The 19,100-nt window shown below is 50.9% G+C and overlaps 1 protein-coding gene across 1 annotated transcript; it reads right to left on the reverse strand.

Annotated features, from left to right (window-relative positions):
* Positions 1-9,109: 9,109 nt before the first annotated feature.
* On the reverse strand, positions 9,110-19,096 carry TSEN54 (tRNA splicing endonuclease subunit 54; the record flags this gene model as incomplete). The annotated part of the gene is made up of 10 exons (XM_026090575.1): positions 9,110-9,990; positions 11,167-11,283; positions 11,936-11,996; positions 12,579-13,216; positions 14,548-14,646; positions 15,001-15,053; positions 15,358-15,456; positions 17,329-17,412; positions 17,556-17,619; positions 18,963-19,096. Coding segments are annotated over 10 exons (1,500 nt in total), but the record flags the coding sequence as incomplete, so codon positions are not given.
* Positions 19,097-19,100: the final 4 nt, after the last annotated feature.

The raw sequence follows: 19,100 nt of genomic DNA on the forward strand, positions 1-19,100 counted from the left end.
AATTGCATAAACGTTTAGAGAAGCCCGCTGTAAAGGTTAGCTCCCAGGCTTGCAGGCACGATTGACTAGGATCAGTTTTCCCCCCAGGTAACCCTCCCGCTATTGAGCTAAAAAGAGCAAGAATCGCATTTTCAGCTTCCTCCATGGGTATGGCAGAAAGGGACTGTGCTGCCTGCAGGGCAGCTGCATTAATTATTAACCTGCTTTTGTAAAACATTAAGCCTAACTCACTGCTCAACGAGGGGGAAGGGGATCTCGCACCTGCGGATCAACGTACAGCTGGAAGCACAAGCCGCTCGGTAGAGCTCACAGCGCCTTGCATCTCTCCCTGCACCAGCAGGAGCCGAGCAGGACACGCTAGCAAGCCTGACTCGCAGCCCAGCGATCGCTCCGGGATACCAGCTAGAGCCTCGGAGCGCGCGCAGCGCGGGAGCGCCTTCGTCGCCTCCCTCCTCTGCAGCGCTGCTAAGCGGCAAGCGAAACTCTGCCAACACGAGAGCAAAGGTTTGACTCGCATGCTGACAACTCGCCCTGGGATAAGTGTTCCTGCCTGCCCCGGCCGCCTTTCAGAGGCTCTGCTTTGCACCGCACAGACGGCCGAGCTGTTCACGGAGCAGCTACTGGATGACGCCAATCAATGTTTCTTGACCTTAATTCACTGGGCAGGAAATTATAGCTATTTAGCAACTACTCCATGAGCAACTGAAACCGGTGCACAGGGGGGCGAGAACTTCTGCGGTGCAACGAACAATCAGCTTAGATATCCTCTAGCAACCCACCGCCAGAAGATGCACACAGCGACAGGGGAAGGTGGCTAGTGTTGCAACGGGAAGAAGAGGAACCAGGAGGGCTCAAGTGACTGCCACGACTGCAAAGCGAACAGAGCACCTTGGGCCCTCAACTCAAACCGTGGGGCTGGAAGGGTGATTGAGGGAAGAAAGCTTTCACAGCGCATCCGGAGAGACATCGGGTAGCAGAGATGATACACAGCGGCTCTCTCTGTATTCTAGCCAATAACGATGGTCTTCAGTTAATGACTTAGAACAACCAACTACTCAAAAGCTTGAGCTGGTTTTCAAGTGGCTCCTAGTAAGGCCTTTCCAGATGTGAAGGACCAACGAAAATACACAGCATTACAGACAGGGAGCTCTGTAGCCAGTACACCTTCCCGAATTTTGACAAGTCTCTTTAGAAACTCCCTGAGCTGGAAGTTGCACCCCTCCATTGCATCACTCCCCTTTATTCCTAGTCAAGAGGACTAGGATGCCCTCCTGGTTTGGGAGACCAGGGGGCCACATCAGTGCCAAGAGACAAGCCTGAGTCACTCGGTCCCCAGCCAGAATCTCTAGCCTCTCAATTCACCCCTGGGAAAATGAGTGGCTCAGAGCAGCTTAGAGGCATCTGGGTTAGTGACTCGACAGCAAAACAGCACCGCTAGCACAAGTGGAGATGAAGAACATGCATAGAAACACATATAGCAGGGGGCCCCCAAAAGAGAGAAAGAACAAAAGTGCCAAGTTAACTCGAAAAAGTACAACCTTCTACAAGGATTCAGACATAATTCTGAAATTTCAGCTCAGCTATGAGATCATCTCCCATCACAAACTTTCACCGGGTATTCCCGACAGGAAGCGGGACATCTCTACACAAGGCTATTTTTACTGTTAGTGAAAGCAACAGAGCACTCACAAGCTGCTGTGCTCTGCAAGGAGAGCGTATCACACCCATGCGTAAGGCACAGTTTGCCCTTAGCCAGAGAAGGAGAGCCAAGTGCCAGAGAGACGCACCCTTTCCACTGTCAATCAATATCCCCAACCTGTTAAACTAGGCAAATCCACAGAGAAACATCGAAAATTATGCTCCCGACATTGGAAGAGAGACCACCTCAGCCTGGGACAGCAGAGAAATTCACTGTTAGAAACAAAGTAAAGAAAAGAGTGGGCTTGATTTGAGACACTATATTTAACACCCTGCTAGAATGTTTTATCCTGAAATATTAATGGCATCTAGAAGCATGCTGTTTTAACCTGCTTATGCAAGAGATCTAGCATTCACACTCTAGCCCACAACAACTTGCTCAACTGGCTAAGGAGCATAGCAGTTTGTAGAATCAAATAGTAACTCACATGAAGAAGCATCATCCTGGCAAGCTGATGTGTCCATTGCAATCAGACAAGGCATGCTACAAGAGTCATCTCATAGTGACTTGCAGCAGGGTTTCATACCAGACCGAGGAATTTCCAAGCATCAAGGTATAGGAGGAAACAAGAAGGAAAAAGAGTATTTCTGAACAAAGGCAGAAGGAAAAAAAGGAACAAAAGGCATCTGCTGTAGCACAGTTGTCCAAGGGGAATTATTATTACAAGTTTGCAAGGCTCTTGTAAATAAAAGAAAATTCTTTTTAATACAATAAGTGCCTCTTCCAATTTTAGTAAAAAAAAAACAAGAAGATTCCACAATCTGTATAATCTTATCTTCCAGATGCACATTTACATATTAGCAGACCAGTTTCTCTCCCACACACCTTTGGTGTCTTACATAAAACTCTAATCCCATGTGCTCTACAGTTATCTGCCAGTCAGCATTTGCAGCCATATGGTAGCAGTTGTGGCTACCAGTAGCCAGAGTGGGATTCAGCAGTAGCCTCTGAAGCCCTGCCAGGTCTACATGTAGCTAATATTCTTATTTTCCAGGGAAACACTTCTTTATGCTTTGAAAGATCAGCCTCTCAGCAGAAACTATGTGCAACATTCTTCTTAGAAGATGTATCGAGGTCAGTCTGTTTATAAGCAACAGTAGCCCAGGGCTGAGTCAGTCCCAGTTTTGCTCACATCCAGAATATGGACACAAGGCTCAGAGTGCCTCTTACATCTAGCTCTTGCAGCTTTGCTAGCCGTATGCTTACACAAATATTATGAGTTGCCTCCTCCGCCTCATTCAATTAGATCCAGCCAGAAAGCAATTATCCTGCAGCAGTGTTCATACAGGATGGCAGGGAAAGCATAAGTTGCAAGATGTTCCTGTTTCCAATCACAGACAGAGGAGCAGTTAACATCAAAACCAGATCTCATTCTGGCTTCCTTGCTCAGCTCAGTTCATTTTAGATATTGAGATTTATGGCAAGGACACACGCCACATCTCACGACAGACCCATCCTCAATGGAGGGCAAAATGCTCCTAGGGTCAGCAGTTGTTGCGCTTGCTGCTCTGTGTTAGCACTCCCACAGGAGAGGTTTTGCTTTGTCTTTGTCACTTTTGCACTTGGCCTTGTGCCTGGCTGCATGTGCCCAGCTTGCTGAGACACTCTAGATTTTCTCCATCAGCCAGACTTGGGCTGCGGGGAAACTGCCTTCTGTAGAAATTTGCTGTGATTTTTGCTTATGTCCTCCCCTGACAGCGGAAGTTGCAGCCAAAATTACAACAGAACCAACGCTTTAAGTCACAGTCCTACACAACAAGCCAGTTTTACACAATTAAGGAGCTCAGGTCAGAAAGTCTTCCTACATAGGCAGTATCAAAATGTGGATATTGGCCCAAATTACTCCCACAACAAAAACATATCCATAAGTGAGTTTATTTTGCTTGCACAGTAAAGTTGCAAGACACCTTCTATGTTCTTCCTAGGTAACCTTTATTCAATTTGAGCAGGTTTTCAATGGCATAAGCTCCAGCAGCTTTCTTTCCAAAATGCTGTGAAACATCTCAAGAACTCTCAAAGCCTCCTGTGCTTTAAGCTCCTGCTTTTCACTCTTTCCTTCCTCATCTTCCCYTCCTGTGTTACAGAACCTTCCAAGGGAGGACTTCTACCTCTGCATCATATTTTATCAACCCTGCTAAAATAAAAGAAGTCTTATCTACAAGCTCTGTTTGAACTACAAGCATTTAGCACTCCTATAACAAACAGTCACCACCATGGTCTTGTCTGAACCAGGCTTTCTGCCCCCACCCGGAAGTTTGCTGTTGTTCCCATTACCAACACAGTCAACAGTAACGAAACAGTGGCTGGATCAATTACACAGGGACAAGATATTCCTTAACCCCAATGACCTCTCCACAAAAAGATAATCAAAGCATCATTTAAATACTATCAAGGGCAGGAGCCACAAGATCCAACTGACTTGACTCACTGTGAAATGACAAGTTTTAGAACTTTTAGCTTGAAACGAGTGAAGCAATCTCTAGCTATTTTCTTGCTGTGCTGTCACTGTAAAGTTCACTTCTACAACCTAGCTCAGCTGTAACACACTAACAAGACAAGTACTAAATAAGAAAGCACAAGACAAGCAGAAGAGCTAGAGCAAATGAAGGAAGTTGCAGCATGTGGAAAGCTTGGAAGTGTAAGATATCTTCCTCTTTCCCCCAGGATAAAGCTTCTTTTGGGAAGATGTTCCTTCTAAAAACATCATTAYTCTCATAGTTTACTGACACCAAACAGAAAGCTCCCTTACATGACATAACTGCTGATCAACTGGTAGGATCCCATCACTCACAGCTTTATAAAAACAGGTCAGTGCTCAGATGCATCTTGCATGCAAAAATCAGGCCCTAGCAGAGAGGCAGCTGAAAGATCCTTCCATAAAAAGGATTTATTTTTGTGAATCTGGAGAGAAAGACATGTAAATGAGCAACTGAACAGGCTGCATCAACACTATGAGCAGGTGGCCACCCTTAAGGATTGAAGATAGATTCCCCAAGAATTCTTAGAAAATGATCAAGAACCAATCCTACCAATCAGGAAAGTTCATGGACTTCCACAGCTTTGTGTTCAGAGTTACCAGCGACTRCCCACTTGTGAGGAATTCACTAACTGTGAAAACCTCACATGTCATTATGACTCCTATTGTATTCTCCCTGTCATGGGAGCATGACAACATCAAGTTTCAAAACGCTACAGCAAAACAAAGTCTTTGCACTGGACAATATTATCGCACACGATGCAGAACTCTTTGTAGACTTCTAAATAAGAAGCATGATTCAAGGGAAAGAATGGCTTGTCATCCTGAAAATAACTTTGGAACAGCATTTTACACCAAAGATAGTGGGGGATGGAAGCATTTTCTTGCTAAAGCAGCACAGAGAAAGAAGGAGAAACTTGTAGATGAGATTTGGAGTTTGCATACAACTTCTGCACAGAGACTGAACTTCCAACTATCGCCAGTCCCTCCCTGGATAAAGTATYGTAAAGACAGATCAGACTACTAGCAGTACGGCATCCTCTTACTGGGGTGTAGTAACTGCATTACTCATTTAAGTTTAAATCCTGTTACCCTTTGACATTTCTCAAGACGTTTTTTCCTGACTGACAAAATATCTGTCCCACAAGCAATTCCCAGATAATAATCAAATTATTATACCAGAAAGCACCTGGAAGATACAGGATTATCTCAACCGGTTTAACTCCTCCAGTAATTTTCTTCAGTCAGTAGCTACAGCAGATGCAATTTGTACAAGACCAAATAGAAAAGATGCTCCTCAACACCATCCTACGAAGATGTTCAAGAACTCTTCCTCCTCTTCAATACCAGAAACTAAACAGATTCCCTTGAGTAGTTACATCTAGAGGAGCTCAACGAGCAGCACTGAGCAGGGTTAGCGAGTGCTCACTACTCGCGCAGACCGTCTTTGCCCCCTCCATGGGCCGGGCCGCTTTGCGAGCAACGCGCCAAGATGCCYGGAGAAGCCTTGGCCACGACGCACCACCGCTTTGCATCCTGCTGGCCAGGAGCACCAGCTTCCCRAATCAAAGGTAAAATCAGCAGGCAGCCTGCTTTGGGCATACAGCTTCACCTGGGACTTGGTAAAGCAAGATATTCCAGTTGACTGGAGTGCTCTCAGATGACTACGAAGAGTAGCGTTGCCAGTCAAGTAACAGATTACAATGGGCGGCTTCTAATTTTATTATCTCGGTGAAGCTCTCCTCCCCTCTTATCTCTGTCCCCGCATGAGCGCAAAGCTTCGGGCCACCACGCTGCAGCAACAGTCCCTTAAGTTACTTCAACAGCCCCATTAACAACATTAAATACCAACACGCAAAACGCCCTCCGCCGCCCCGCCGAGGCCTCGCCGCCAGGAGCCGAGGGGTCGCTAAGCGGTTCGCTCCCGCCGCGACCGCGGGTAACCCGAGACAAAGCCCCAGCGAGGCGCTTCGCCTTCCCGCTTCACCTCCTCGCTGGCCCCGCGAGAAGCACCGCGCCCCCCGTCCATCCCGCTCTTGCAGGTTTGGGGAAAGGGAAAAGAAAAGGAGCGCCATGTGCTCGGCATCGGATGGAGAGGAGAGGAGAGGAAGAAGGAAAAAAAAACAAAAAGCGGACGGAGTGCCCCAAAAGGGCGCACAGCAGCTCCCAAGCCCTTCTGCCCGGAGGCGGGGAGCTCCGAGCCCCCCCGGCCCGGGCCGCGCTGCCCCCGGCGGCCCCGCTCGCACCGAGCGCCGCCGCAGGAAGTTGGGAAGCGGCAGAGCCGCAGCGGCCGCCGCCGGGGCGAAAAATCCCAGGATGTAGGAGCTGCCCGGCAGCACCGCGCGCCCCGTCCGCGGCGAGCGCCCGAAATCCAACTCCGTCAAAAAAAAGGAAAAAAAAAAAAAAGGGGGGGGAAAAAAACACCCCACGCGTTACGGGCGAGCCAGAGCCGGCTGCGCTGGGACACGGGCACCACGGCCGAGGGCTCCTACGCAGCCGGGCCGGTGCCGGCCCCCGGCCGCCCCGCCGGAGGAGGGCCCGGGCTCCGCGGCAGAGGGGGRACGGGGGAGCGGCGAGCACCTGCCCGGAGGCTCCGGGAGCGAACGCCGCCGAGGGGGGCACCGGCGCCGGCTGCTCGCCCCGGCCCCCGCGGACGCGGACCCACTGGGAGGGCCCCCGCCGGGCACGGCCCGGCCCGGCACCTCCCCCCGCCCCGGAGCCCGGGCGGCGCCCGCCGCGGGGCCCCGCCAGGCCGCGCTCACCTGCGGGGCCTGGAGCCGGGCCGCCCCGGCCTCGCTCCGCTCCGCGCCCGCTGCCGCTGCCCCTCGCCTGCGCGGCGGCGGCGCCGGCCTCCCTCCCTGGGCACCTCCGGGAGGGGTGCGGCGGGGCGGGGCCCCGCATGCAAATAAAAGCCTGGGGCGGGGCCCCGCATGCAAACCACCGCCCGGGGCGGGGCTTCCTCTCTCATTCATCCGGCCCCGCCTCTCCGGCGCGCTCTTGAATAATTCAGCTCTCCGCTCTTTCGGAGCCAATCAGGACGCGGCCGCTGCGGCCGCCACCCTATAGGCAGCCGCGCGTCACGCCATTCATGCCGAGCGGCCGCCTCGGGGCGCCGCGGACGCGCGGGGACGGCCCGCAGAGCCGCTTCCCGGCCGTGCCAGGCCCCCTCCGGGCCGCTCGTCAGCGCCGCCAGCGGCAGGGACCCCCGCAGCGCCGAGAAAAGGGGCCCATCCGTCAGCGGTTGCGAAAAAGAGGCTGAAAGACTTCACAGAAAGTTGAACCCTCAGCTGGAGAGAGCCCCGCCGCTGCCGTACCGCGTTACACAGCTCCGCTGCCAGGAGCCCGGGTCCCGCTGCAGGGGAACAAGACCCGGGCTAGGAACCTGTAGTTACGTGGCAGTGCAATGGCACCACAGCATCTCCGCCTCAATGCGAAGCTTGATGTTACCTCAGACAAGTTTTCAGTAATGGTCAGTGTTTCAGCCAAGCTTCAAAGGTGAAATTATTAAATTAAAAGACTCCTTTCTCTCATCTTCTTGCAACATCCAGCTGTTCTACATCGTAGGCCAAAACAAAGCAGCGGTATCAGCCTGCATCACAGTCCCATCCTGGTAAAGGCACTGTCATGGTGTGGTGCTGAGCCAGGCAGCCACAGTTTCCCAATCCTCCCCGCAGTGGTTATTAAATTGTAATTGTTTTGTGCTGAATCAGGGAGTCTCTGCCCTAGCGAAACTCACTGGGTGGCTCTTGTTCATCAATACAGTTCCACCTTGGCATAAGCAGACAAGACTCTGATTGAAATCAACAGGAGCGCGTTTGACCTAATTCCAGGACAAACGTGAGCCCCGTAGGCCGGACTGGAGCTCTTCTGGCTATGCCTGTTCTTAGAAACTCACCTCCCACTGCCTTTAATCTGCAAAACAGTCTGGGAGAGCAGAACTGCCGACAACCCTGGCTTTTGAAGAGGACTGTCAGAGTGAAAACACAGCCTCCTTGGGGGGAGGAAGAGGAAAGGGAGGGTGCGTGTCAGAGGAGCTGTTGGGTTAGACCCTCAGTTCAGTGGAGCCCTGCTGACTTCCAGCATCTGATAATACAGGTGTGTGCATGAAACAGGAATCGGCAAAGCRCTTGCAGCAGATCGCTTCCACCTTGGGCTACGATACTTCTGACCACGCACCAGGAAGACGGCAAGGTGTCGTGTGCTGACAGGAACTGTATGCGGAGGTACAGGCTCCTCCTGGCTCTGACTCACACCGCCCTCCGAGRGAGCTAAGGCATGGCTGACGGCAAGACCCGATGCAAACAAACTGGTGTAGGAAAGGGGTTATGTAGCCACCTAGTCGTATGACCAAGAGCAGGCATTCAGCAGCYAGTGCTACTGGGGTCCAGACAGCCTCCCCAGAGCATCTCTCTGTATAACTTATTAACGTTTCTGGGGAAATTAACACTCAGGAGCTTGCATTGTTGGAAAAGGCTTTTTATTCTTTAGCCTTTGCATCTTCCCCACCCCCAAAAGAAACTCAAAACATTAATTATCAAATAAAATGCATCTAAAACAACTGGTATTACATTTCTGAAGAAAGCTAGATACTGAACACAGCCCTGCTCAGCATCCTTCTATCCACTGAGCAGGCTTTCTGGCACCCCTCACTGGCAATTTTGCATAGAGGCTAAAGCAGATTTGGTACCTGGAAATCCTGGCAGAAGGCTCCCATGGTAGGGCCTGGAAAGCAATGATGGGATACTGATCCTCAGTTTGGAGCACAACAGCCACAGGACTGGAAGGCTCATGAGAAATCCGTAGCTTCTTTTTTTGCTGAAGGATCTCTCACTTGCAAAAGAAAAGACAAGGAACTACAGCCAGGAAAAGGGATGTCAACAGATGAAACAGAGGGATGCAGTACGGCCCTGGTGAGAGAATCAGACACAGTGTGCTGATATAATGGCATCATTTTAATATGATATAACRCTGTGTGGCCAAAACATCTCAGGACAGCCATTACAGTACAAAGCTGGGGTGTCATCTGCAATGCTCTGGAGCTTTCTGTGACCTCTGGTTGATAAAACAGTGCACAAAGCCCAGAGTTTCCTGCTCTCAAGTATCCAGAAACTTGATTCCTGTGGCTGAGTTTTATGGCTGTGACTTTTTCACATCAGAATCTGATCCGATGTTTGTTGGTGCAGCTGAATGACAGAGGCTCAGGATACCACCACTGATCTGATCAGCTTATTCTGCCCCAGCTGACCTCAGTGATTCTCCAACCGTTCAGACTGGCCTAGCAYAGTGGTTCTTAACATATGAGAAAGACTGTCACCAGCAAAGTGTTTTCTAATGGTCCACAGAACAGCCAGAGATGACAGATCCAGTCAAAGAAAGGCTAGTGGTCCATGAGATCAGAAAGCTGGAGAACCAGTGGCTTCAAGGACAAAGCAGTGTGTATTCCAGTCCAGAAACGCCCAGCTAAGCTGTACACACTGCTTGGTTGCAGTAAATTTGCTTTTATGGACGAGCCACCTCCTGGTTGAGTGAGGYCAGTTGCAGTGGTCAACTACCAAGTTGGTTATCACGGGCTCTATTTTCCATAATACTCCATTAATCAAGAAAGCAAATCCTGAATACAGCTCTCCCCTTCATCCCACATCACTTCTGCACACGACAGCAACTTCAGTGATTAACATCAACTGGCAGCTTGAATTCCTTTAGCGAATAAAAGGCAATTTCTCCATGGTCCACCAGTGCAAAGACCACCGGGACATCCCCACTCTGATACGTGACCTGCTTCAAAGCTCGGAGGGATGGAATCTGCTCATCAAAGCTGTAGAGGGAAAAATAGTTCTCAAAGCACAGAAGAATACATAAACCCAGGTGTCCTGGGACGTTTCGATTATCGGAGACAGAACAAAAGCTAGACAATTCACAGCAATGAGCCAGGCTGCCCTCAAACTTCACCCAGCTGGGCATCCCTGAAAATCAGTGATCACAGTGGTCACCTTCTGGTCTCATGAGCTGGTAGTGACCCTCCACGCACTTCTCAATCAAAGCAGAAGGCTGCCAGCAGCGAGAGAGCACGCTGCATGCCAGGAACCAGGAGCTGTCAAATCCTTTGCCGAAAACAAGGGCAATCGTATGCTGCTCCATGCTGCGCCTATTAGATGCGGCTCACAGGGCTATTGGCAAGTTGCCAATCCAATACAATCTAAATACTTTTGTGCTAGGAAGATCTTTAGGTTGCTGGGATCAACATCTCACCTCCTTTTAATTCTACAGAGTCTGCTCACTCTTAAATGGAAATACTTGTGTAGTAAGAATCATCCCACTCACTCCTAACACAGACCTTTGTAAAACTGCGTTACCACCTTCCTTCCTCTGTCTCTACTGAAGTTGCAAAGAGTTGAGAAGAGGCAGTTTTAGTATATCAAAATTAGAAAAGGCAGAAACTGAACTTTGCACCTGCCTATGGAATTTAAGTATCAGATTCTGGATCTGGCAAGAAAGCAGATACCTGCCCTCTGTTTCTGCCTCAGCCAAAATTACATCTGACAAAAATCAAAATACTAAACCCATGGCCCTGAGCCTGTAGTCACCTCTAGGCAGGTACATCTCTGCATAAATCCACAGGGATCTGCACCAGCTGAGGATTCACATACCATACGGCTCTCTGCAAAACCAGGCTCTGTGTGAGTTTCACAGGCATTGCATAAATACAGCTGTGGCTGCTTCTTGCTCCTGACTCCAGTAATACCCACATGAGCAGCAACCAGATGACCAAACAGCGTGGGCTGAGTGCTAGGGCTGGGGGAATCGTCAGCCAGACTCCAACAAAGGAGGAACAGAAAGCAAAGGAAACATCTGGGCAGGACCACCCTAAAGGCAGGCACTCTGATGATCTGTAAAGCCTACAAGATCCTGGGTCATTTACAGACCATTGGGACTTCATTTCCACAACAGCAAAGGGGTTATTTCAACAGAAATCATAACACGCCACGGATACCTCCGTACACACATCCTGACATATGGCTTTCCAGGGTTCGTCTTCTTAAACTTGGCCACAGCATCTGCTTGATACACATTGAAGTCTATYGTCATGCCCTCTGTGTCCTTCTGCAGCCTGCAGGAGAGAGAACACATCTGCGTGCTTATGGGATTGATGTCATGGGGTATAGATACAGCAGAGGCAGGAGGGAGCAAAAGCTCTTGAAGCCTGTCTAGTCTGGGCCTTCTAAAAAGTTTCACTCCCCAGACAAATGACTGACCCTGTAACTGTTCTAATTACTTCCCAGACCTTCCCCCACATCCTCATGTCAGACCAGACCAAACTCCTTCCCCACATCTGCCATGCCCTCTCTCTCCTTGCAAAACGTACCACAAACAAAAGATACAGGAGCGAAGCACTGCCGCAGCAGGGATGGCAGCACATTTCAGGGGTGAGGCAGAGGTGAAACACAACCAAACCTCTGGATTTGGAAACAAGATTCCCTGGCCAGTGTGCAGACAGGGGACATCAGGAGAAGAGAGCAACCCCCAAAGTTACAGTCAGCCTGGAATGCCTTGGCTCCCTGACCCAGTGCTTCATGGAAATACCAGCCCTTTGCTAAAGATGTGAGAGGGCCATGGAGCAGAGCACTGGATTCTCTTGGCATCCTGGACACAAGGCAGCTCCCACGCTGCTGCTGAGAGCATCTTGCAGACCTCACAAGCAGGGACCATCACAAGACGCCCCCTCTCCGTAACAGCTATGAGCTGGCTGGCAGGATACTAACCGGGAGGCTCCATCCAGGATGTGGGAGGGCTGCAGCACACTGATCTGCTGGAGGACAGCAGCTGGAGGGAGAAGGAACAGGAAAGGATGAGACCAAGTATTTCTCTCCCAGGGCGCTCCAAGCACTCCACCACCACCCACAAGTCTTCCTCCTCCGACAATGGCTGGCAGCACCACAGTCACCACTGGCTACTTCAAAGACCTCAGTTTCCTCATCTCCTCCCAACACGCAGCCCAGAAAGCCCTGCAGTTGCTTTGCATCTTGCCTGCCTTGATTTCACATGCCTAACAGCCTAGCAAGAAGGACTGCAATATAGCATGACATGGGGAACAGATTAGAAGACCTCCCAAAGCCCTGTTTATCCTGGCACTTGAATGGGCTATAGAAAAAAAATGCAAAGGCAACAGGACAAGCCTTCTTCCCTCTCCCCCGTCCGTGCCTGGGCTCCTCTGTTCTTGGTTTGCCCAGGCCTTCTAATGAGACTTTTCCTGCTTAAGAAACTCTCCCCTAAACTGATGTTCAGCATCTCCACATCACCCCTTTTGCTGCTGTCAAAGGCAACCTTTCTGTCCACTGCCAGTCTGTAGTGCCATTTCAGGGAGTGGCGTGTCCTTGCCACATTCCTTCCTCCCAGAGCCAGTACCTGATGAGGTGGCTTCATCCGGCCGCAGAAGTGGGGTGACAGCTTGGTCCCAGAGATGTGGCGGTCGTTTCCAAACTTTCTGCTGGCTCCTCTGCTTCAGGAGGGCTTTGTACTCCTGCCAGTTGGAGCAGCGCCTCACCTCCCTGTCTGCATTGACACTGCTCTTGTACCTGCTCTCCCTCTCCAGCTGCTCCCTCTCCTTCCGCGACAGCTTCTCCCGCTTCTGATTGATGCGTCTGCACCAGCAAGCAGCATCAACTTCCCTCCCCGGCACGTTCTCCGGCAGGAGCCCCTTGTCAGGTGAGGGGAGACGTGTGCACGGCTGGTCTGGGGCCAGGTTCGGCAAGACAATGGTGGTAAAATCCCAGCGGGGCGTGCGGGTGCCAGGGCTGCTCTCCCTGTGGTCTCCAGCCTGACTCCTGGAGGGGCTGGGAGAAGCCTTTTCTTCTCCTGTATCAGGAGGAACTGAGGCTGACTCTCCCCCTCCACTGCCACCATCTGACTCCTTTGGCTGCTCTAACAAAGGGGTCTCATCCACGAGGAGGCAGCCGGAGTCTCCACAGCCATCATCAGCCTTTTCGGAGGTCCCTTCAGCTTCTGGAAGGCCCTCAGATACTTTATGTTTCTTCTCATGTGACCTAAACAAAGAGGCAGCAGCATAAAAGGGAGGGAGAGGTTCAGGGTGGGATTTTACTCCCTTTGAATCCTGCCTCCTCCCTGGTAACAGGAAGGATGGAGTCTGCCGAGCCTGAAGGAAGGATGGGAAGGGTGGCAGAAGCCCCCACACAGGTGTCTCTGCAAACCCTGACAACAGCATCTCAGCTGCCAGGAGGATGTTTGCTTGTGTGACAAAACAAGAAAGGAACAAAGCAGGCCAAAGACGAGCAGAGTGTGCCAAAGGCAGTACAAACCTCTCAGCAGCCCTGCACGAGGCTTGGCTTCAACACCCAGGAAATTCCCAGTCTCAACTTCTGTACAGTCCTGCCATAATGCTCCCAGTCGGCCCTGCAGCCTTCACACAGCCCTGAGTGCCTCCATGTGAACATGACAGACACCAGCCAAACGGGACAGGCCTCAGGTACCAGCAGAGACTAGGCAGAAACTACCCTGCCAGCATCGCATACTGGTGCGAGTTCCAGTCCCTGGCTCCCAGAAAAGACAGGACAGTTCTTAAACCAGCAGTTTTATCTCCCAGCTCCTAAAACTCCACCCTGATTTCTTGGGCACCAACTTACTTGGTAACAGAAGGAGACTTGCAGTTCAGTCTCTCCCTCCCTCTTTCTTAAAGGGCGATGCCACCTACTGGAAACTGTCATAATTATTAGCAAAATTAATAGTTATGTCAGCACCTATTTGCATTTTGGCAGCTTCTAGAGGCTGTGTGCAGGGACCAGGACCCCAYTATGCTCTCCGCAGTACAGTCCTAGCACGGGGTGGACAACAGAAGGATGGGCACTGCAGTGTCTGCACTCCCTCTAAAAAAAGGGCAAGAGAAGACATCTGCCATGTGTTTCTTCTGCACTGACCTCTCTCCCCTTATATTTTGGCATCTCATCACTGCAGATGGGAAGCACAAGGGCAGCTCGCCCCCGTTAGCCCCATGTGAAGTACAGATGTGACCAAAGGGCTGACCTGCAAAGAGTTCAGGAAGGGCACTGGGCTAGGGGCAGGAAGAAGGCTTTGGGAGCATGGGCAGAAAGAGGTTCTTCATCACAGGAGCTGTGCTATGAATTGATCCTGCCCCTCTGACCACCTGGATAATGCCTCCAGGAGTCTTTCAGCTACATGACATCATGTGGGATGGCCAGATTTCAGCTCCAGAACTCCAGACYGCTTGCAGGGGGCAAATGGCTGAGACTGGGGTTGTATTTGTCTCCTGCTTTGAAACACAAGTGGCACAGGGCAAAGTTTCTAGGCAGGCAAGGCAAAGGGTTAGTCTATGAGAGCACATCAGGGGATGCATCCTTACCGAGGGCTGGAACTCCTCCTCCTTTTGCGATGGTGTTTCCCAGAGCTCTGGCAATGACTCTCCAGGTTCAGCTGCCTCTCGTAGGGAGACAGGACAGTGCTGCAGGGAGACACCGACACAGGGGCTGAGGGCAGGATGGGGTGCCAAAGCTACCCTTCTGTTCAGCCCCCAGAGTACAGCAGCAAAAAACTTTTTTCCAGGCACAGAAAATCCACAAGCAGGACCAGGATGGTCCTCAAGTTATGCCCCATTTCATGTTCACGATCATCTCCTCAAGATGGAGTAACAAGGAAGGGTGGAGGGCCACTTTTAGCCTTTAATCCTCCCAAAAGGTGAAATGCAAGGTTTCCTCAGTTCCCTTCTCTGCCCTTCAGTTGGGACCATACAGCGGACACAGAGCTGCTGAGGATCTTCAGAAAGGAGAAAGCAGCATGGAAAGGAAAAGCCAGTTACCTGGGGTTGAATCTCAGTACAACATAACCCAGTTGCTTCAAGTGGCTGAACACCTTAGAGCAAAGAAAAGCAAGAAGGTTAAATGACTACCCTAAACTAAACAGTTTACTTTAGCACTGCTGCTGCAACTGGGTAAACATGGCGTGGCACCAGCAGAGGAGAAATCCCTAGGGTTAGGGCCCAAAAACAAAGGTGAGGAAACAGGAACTGATCATACAAAAGAAGGTTACCAAGAAAGACTCGGAATGACTCTCCTTCCCTCCCTAACTGTCCTACCCTGCCCTCAGCCCCTGGAACAGGGCAGGAGGCAGTGGCTGGGCCTTCACCCTCCCGCAGCAGCTGGAGCTCCCAACACACCTGGTAATGTGGCAGGCTCATTGCCTCCTGGGACAGCAGGATCTCATAGGCTTCCTGGATTGACAAGGGCAGATCTCTGTAAAAGAGCTGAACAGAGCCCTGAAGGGCAGAAACTTGGTGTTTAGGGAATCGCAGGGAACCAGTCTGTGCAAGCTAACCCCAGTCCCTTCCCCCTGGTCCTGACAGCTGGTATCAGCACGTGATATCCATGCCTAACCACAAGCCTACAGTCCCCCTCACGTGCACAGTTCCCTGATACTGTGGTTTTAGCAGAAAAGCCAGGTAAAAAGTGTTCACCCTGACACCCTAGCTTTAGCAGCAAAGCCATGAAAAAGTTCCCACCCACAGCTCTTAGCTCCTGCATCGCCGCTGCCCCCTCAGCTGTACCACTAGATCTGTTTGGATGATGCAGCCAGGAGCTTAATGCTCAACTGTTAAAATAATCATTGCTTTGAGAGATCACTTTCTTGAACTTTGATGATTTCTGTGATTCAGGACGCAGCACAGCTACAGAAAAATTTAGGACCAGCACACCTGAGAGCTGGAACAACAGAACTGATGACAGCGTTTAGGCTGGCTCCTCAGAAGCCCTTACTGCAGCACCAGTGATCCCAGGGCCAGTTCCCCCCAGGCGATACCAGCTAACCTCCAGGAGGCAGTTTTAGGCTACGCCTCTCTTTCCTTTTTCTTTTTTTAGTATGTGTTTACTCATAAAACACACACAAAAAAACAAAGCACTAGGAACCACACCTCTCCCATGGGATAGGCCAAAGGCATCTAACTGATCTTTTCTGCTTCTGGGGAGTGATTCTGTACTCAGCAACTGACTAAACAATTTTACTTTCAAGTCAATTTGTTTATGATCTATTGTTTGCCAAATTACCAGAGGCAAAAAGCCCTGCCTTTGCAAGGAGGACTCAGGGGAAGGCATCAGCTGCCGGTAATCTGATTAAGTTTTGCTAAGGGAAAACAAGCTCCCCTTTAGTTTGGTGCACCTATTCAGCTGATGACAGCTGTCCGTGAAGAGCCATAAATCACTCCACAGCCAAAAAAACCAACTCCAGCCCTAACTAGCATTTTTCCAAGCAGAGGAACACTGAAGAGCAACTTGGTCTCATTCCCCTCTCAGCCACATCAGCTTTACTAAGTCCTGTCAGCTTCTTAGAGAAGTACAGAAAAACACAGTGCTAATGAACTTGTGAACCTTGTTACTGCAGAATATGTAAAATATGTTGGATAAGGGGGAAAATCAACTTATAACAGAGCAGGCACTGACCAGTCTCATATATCCTAATTACCAGTATACCATATCTGAAGAAAAAACTTTCTCAGTGTCAAATCTTTTCCAATTAACCCCTGCAAGGGAGGGGAAGATACTGGTTTGATCTGGTTTCCAGAAATTTCCAGAACACTGGGTTTTCCTGGATTGTGGAAGTCCAAGCCCTGACACACAGATCTGGATAAAGCAGTAACTGATATATAAATACCTGTGTTTTATCACCCTCAGCAGGCAAGGAGAGAAATCTCAGCAGGAAACTTGGTAAGTACGTTCCTTACACTTCCTTCAGTCTGATAGAAGTGCTGACTTTCTACTGTTATTGTAACAAAAATCCATATCATCCAAACACCCTCCTAGACTCTGTTGTCATGTTGACATAGGAGTGGGTTCAACTTGATACCAGCTGGATAAAGTGGCCACAGATCCAACTGACATCCAGTGTCAACGGCACAGAGCACTTTGGAGTACTACATATGAACCCATGGCCTGCAGAGAAACAGCTCCATCAGCTACCAGGCTAAGAGAGACAACCCCTTGGGAACCAGGTGTTTATCAGCTGCTCAAACTGCTGGAGTGACCAACGTGCATCAAGCGATTCCAGACTTCAGTCTAAAAGTGTTCAGCTACCACAGTTCCTTCAGTTATTCAGGAAGGACCCAAGGCCCCCATCCATGCACAGGCATCCTACTTACACACTCCAGCAGATAGAGAGCTTCCTCGGGCAGCAGACACTGTTTGCCATGCTCTGTGAACCCCATGGTGTGCCAGAACTTCCCCTGGAACAAAAGCACAAATCCCTGATGGGCTTTGGACGTTCTCTGCTGACAGCCAGGCTCTCCCTCATTTGAGAGGCAGATTAAGGAGTCTGCAATCACCAGCAGGAGACGATGGTATTGAGGACATTCTGCACCAGACTCACCGCAGGGGACTGCAGCTCCACAATGCCCTGTCCCGGCTTCCACTCAGCTTTCACCAGGTTGCCCCTGAGAAGGTTAAAGATTAGCTTGTTATTACCAGCAGATGTAACACAACCATCTCCTGTGGTAGCAATGCAACAAGCTCAGGAAGGTGTCAAAAGGCAGCAAACTTCCAGCTGGCGTTTTTACAGAGTAAGGCCTCAGAAAGACCTCGTCCTCCGGATCTAGCAGTATTAGCTGAAGATTTTATTATCGCCAACTAGTTAACAGTGTCTTAAACCAGCACCACAAACACCTGCCCACAGACACAGAGCCCTGCTGGAGGTGTGTGGCCCTGACTGATCCATGCTATATCATACAAGATTGTTCAGATGCTCCCAGGACAGAGTCTCAAATTGCTGCATCCCACCCGCAAAGCAAAGTGCTAAGTAGGGAGAATTTACCAGCAGAGAGGAAACGTAGGGTGACTTTGCAAGAATGCAGATGTGCATTTTTGGTGGCTGGGTCAAGGAAACAGGAGATAAGACCTGTGGGGTCTGCCATGGATTTGCTCTGAATCCTTGGTCAGTACCACAGTTTCCACTGCTGCCCCAAACATGCGGTTATGGATGCACTCAAACAAATCCGCTTGTGACCAGAGGAAGGTGGCAGTCCAGCCTGTCTGTCCTGCCTGTCTCCTGGAGGTCCCCATCCTCAAAGCAACATCCTAAAGGCCTCTGCAGTGTGAGTTTGTGCCAATGTTTACCACTACTGACTAGTGCGGATGGAGAAACCAGCCACCAGAAAAAAAAAAAAAAAAAAGCAGACCAAACAGAGGAAAAGCGTGTGCTGAGGTAGCGTGTGAAAGTCCCCCAGGACCTGATAACTTCCAGAGMCTGGCAGTGCTGTTGGATCCGCCAGAGCTGATAAACCTGGCGCAGCGGGAGTCAAGCAAACCTGTACAAGGCCACACGCACACACGAGCATCAACAAGGGCTGTATGACTTGAACCGCATCCAAGAGGGCAGTAGCTGCTGTGTGCAGACATAAAGGACTACGTACGCACCCGAGAACAGCCAGGACCCTTTGGGGGGCTTCCTGAACCCCTCCTCAGAGACCACCAGCTTCCCAACCCTCTGCTCCAGCGCTGCGCCGTTGCTCCAGCTGGGGAGCTACGAGCAAGCGAGCGTGCGTGAGGGAGGGAACTCGCTGCGCTAGCTGTTATCTGCTATTAATCACGGCTCGATTCTCTTAACAACACCAGCTCCCTTAACAGCAGGTGTTCGACCTCCAACAGCAAAGCAGCCCGGAGGGGCACCGGCTCCACGTCCCCGCCTCCTCACGGGGCGCTTGGCGGCCGAGGGCGACCCCGCTGTCCCCAGCCGCCGGGCCACGCCGGCGCGCCTGGACGGCGCCGCCGGGCCACTCACAGCCGCTCCACGCGCTCCTCGGAGAGCAGCTGCCATTGCTCCTCCCGGCACCGCCGCAGCTTCTCCGCCTGCTCCTCGGAGCCGTCGGGGGCGAAGTCCTTCTGGCCGTGCGAGCGCGGCGGCGCCTTGCGGGCGCGG

The sequence above is a fragment of the Apteryx rowi genome, unplaced genomic scaffold, assembly GCF_003343035.1.
Source record: "Apteryx rowi isolate R43461 unplaced genomic scaffold, aptRow1 scaffold_86, whole genome shotgun sequence".
NCBI lineage: Eukaryota > Metazoa > Chordata > Aves > Apterygiformes > Apterygidae > Apteryx > Apteryx rowi.